Here is a 1,126-nt window from a genome sequence, read left to right as displayed (position 1 = left end):
GCCTGTCTTCTTGCGATTCAAGCGGATATTTTAGCGGCGCCCCACGCTGAGATCACAACCTTCTTGAACCGTTAACGAGCAACTGTAGAGGCGAGGGAGCGAGCGACTGGGTCAATTAAGGTAATTCACGAAGCTGTAAAATTCCCTAGCTGAGCCCAATGCGTTTTTGTAATGTTTGAGATTGCACTGAAAGGTTTACTTAAAGGGCGCTTACCTCATCTCCTTAGCGATGGCAGCCGGATGTATTTTGAGGCGTCGGGCGTGATGCGGGCGTGGTGCGGTGGCGTGTGTGTCTCGCGGGCGTGGGAGGGCGTCGTAGAGGCGTGGAAGGGCCTCGGGGTGTGTGTCGCAATCGCCCGCCACCCGCGACGCCGGCACGGGGTCGTCGAGGGCGTCGAGCGAGCAGGTCACGCCCGCGCGAGCGCTCGACGGCAGGTCGTTGGTGCTGGTGCTTCTCGAGGCGTGTGTGGGAGGCGCTGCAGGCGACGGCTGCTGCCTGCGCGGCCTCTGATCCTCCTGCAGTTGGTGTGGCTGTTGCTGCTGCAGATCTGCCGCAGACCAGCGCCTCCTGGCCCTCAGAGGAGCGGGGCGGCGAGCTGCGTCTGGCCGAGGTTCCGAGAGTACAGTAGAGCTGCTGCTTCTACGCGAATGCCGCTTGTTGGCCGCGGCGTCCGAGGACGAAGAGGAACCTGCGTTCGTGCTTCTCTTTCTGACGGCGCCGGTGCGTCTGGCCGCCGCAGCCGCCGAGGCTTCCAGTAGGCTTTTGTGTTCAAGCTCCTCCGCGAGCTCCTCGAGGGGGGCCGCACGGCGCTCGCCGGGGCTGCTACCGCTGCTTCCGGAGGACGCCTCTGAGGCCAGGCTGGCGGGGCTGCCACTGGGGGAGCTCACCTTGCCTGCCTTGAGCTCGGGAGAACAGACGATCTTGTCGTTGTAGAGGCGCGCCGGGTCATGGCTGTCCCCGAAGTAGACGCGGGTGATATGCTTCACGTTCGGGGGCGTCGCTGGAGACCCATCGCTGTCGTTGTGGGCGTTGGATTCCCCGGAGTCGGAGTAACCGGAGTCCTGCGAGCGGTGAGAGGGGGAGCCCCTTAGGGAGCCTCTGAAGGAGCCCAGTGGGGAGGAGGCT

The 1,126-nt window shown here is 64.0% G+C and overlaps 1 protein-coding gene across 1 annotated transcript in view; it reads right to left on the bottom strand.

Annotated features, from left to right (window-relative positions):
- Positions 1-210: 210 nt before the first annotated feature.
- LOC119585307 (nucleolar and coiled-body phosphoprotein 1-like) overlaps positions 211-1,126 on the bottom strand; it is a 1,226-nt gene continuing 310 nt past the window's right edge. The window contains exon 3 of the mRNA XM_037933982.1: positions 211-1,062. Within this exon, the coding sequence (XP_037789910.1) occupies positions 211-1,062 (852 nt within the window). The remainder of the gene's footprint in view (positions 1,063-1,126) is intronic.

The sequence above is a fragment of the Penaeus monodon genome, chromosome 19 (assembly GCF_015228065.2).
Source record: "Penaeus monodon isolate SGIC_2016 chromosome 19, NSTDA_Pmon_1, whole genome shotgun sequence".
NCBI lineage: Eukaryota > Metazoa > Arthropoda > Malacostraca > Decapoda > Penaeidae > Penaeus > Penaeus monodon.
Note: the sequence above shows the minus strand (reverse complement) of the source record. Positions and strands in the feature narration are given on the sequence as shown.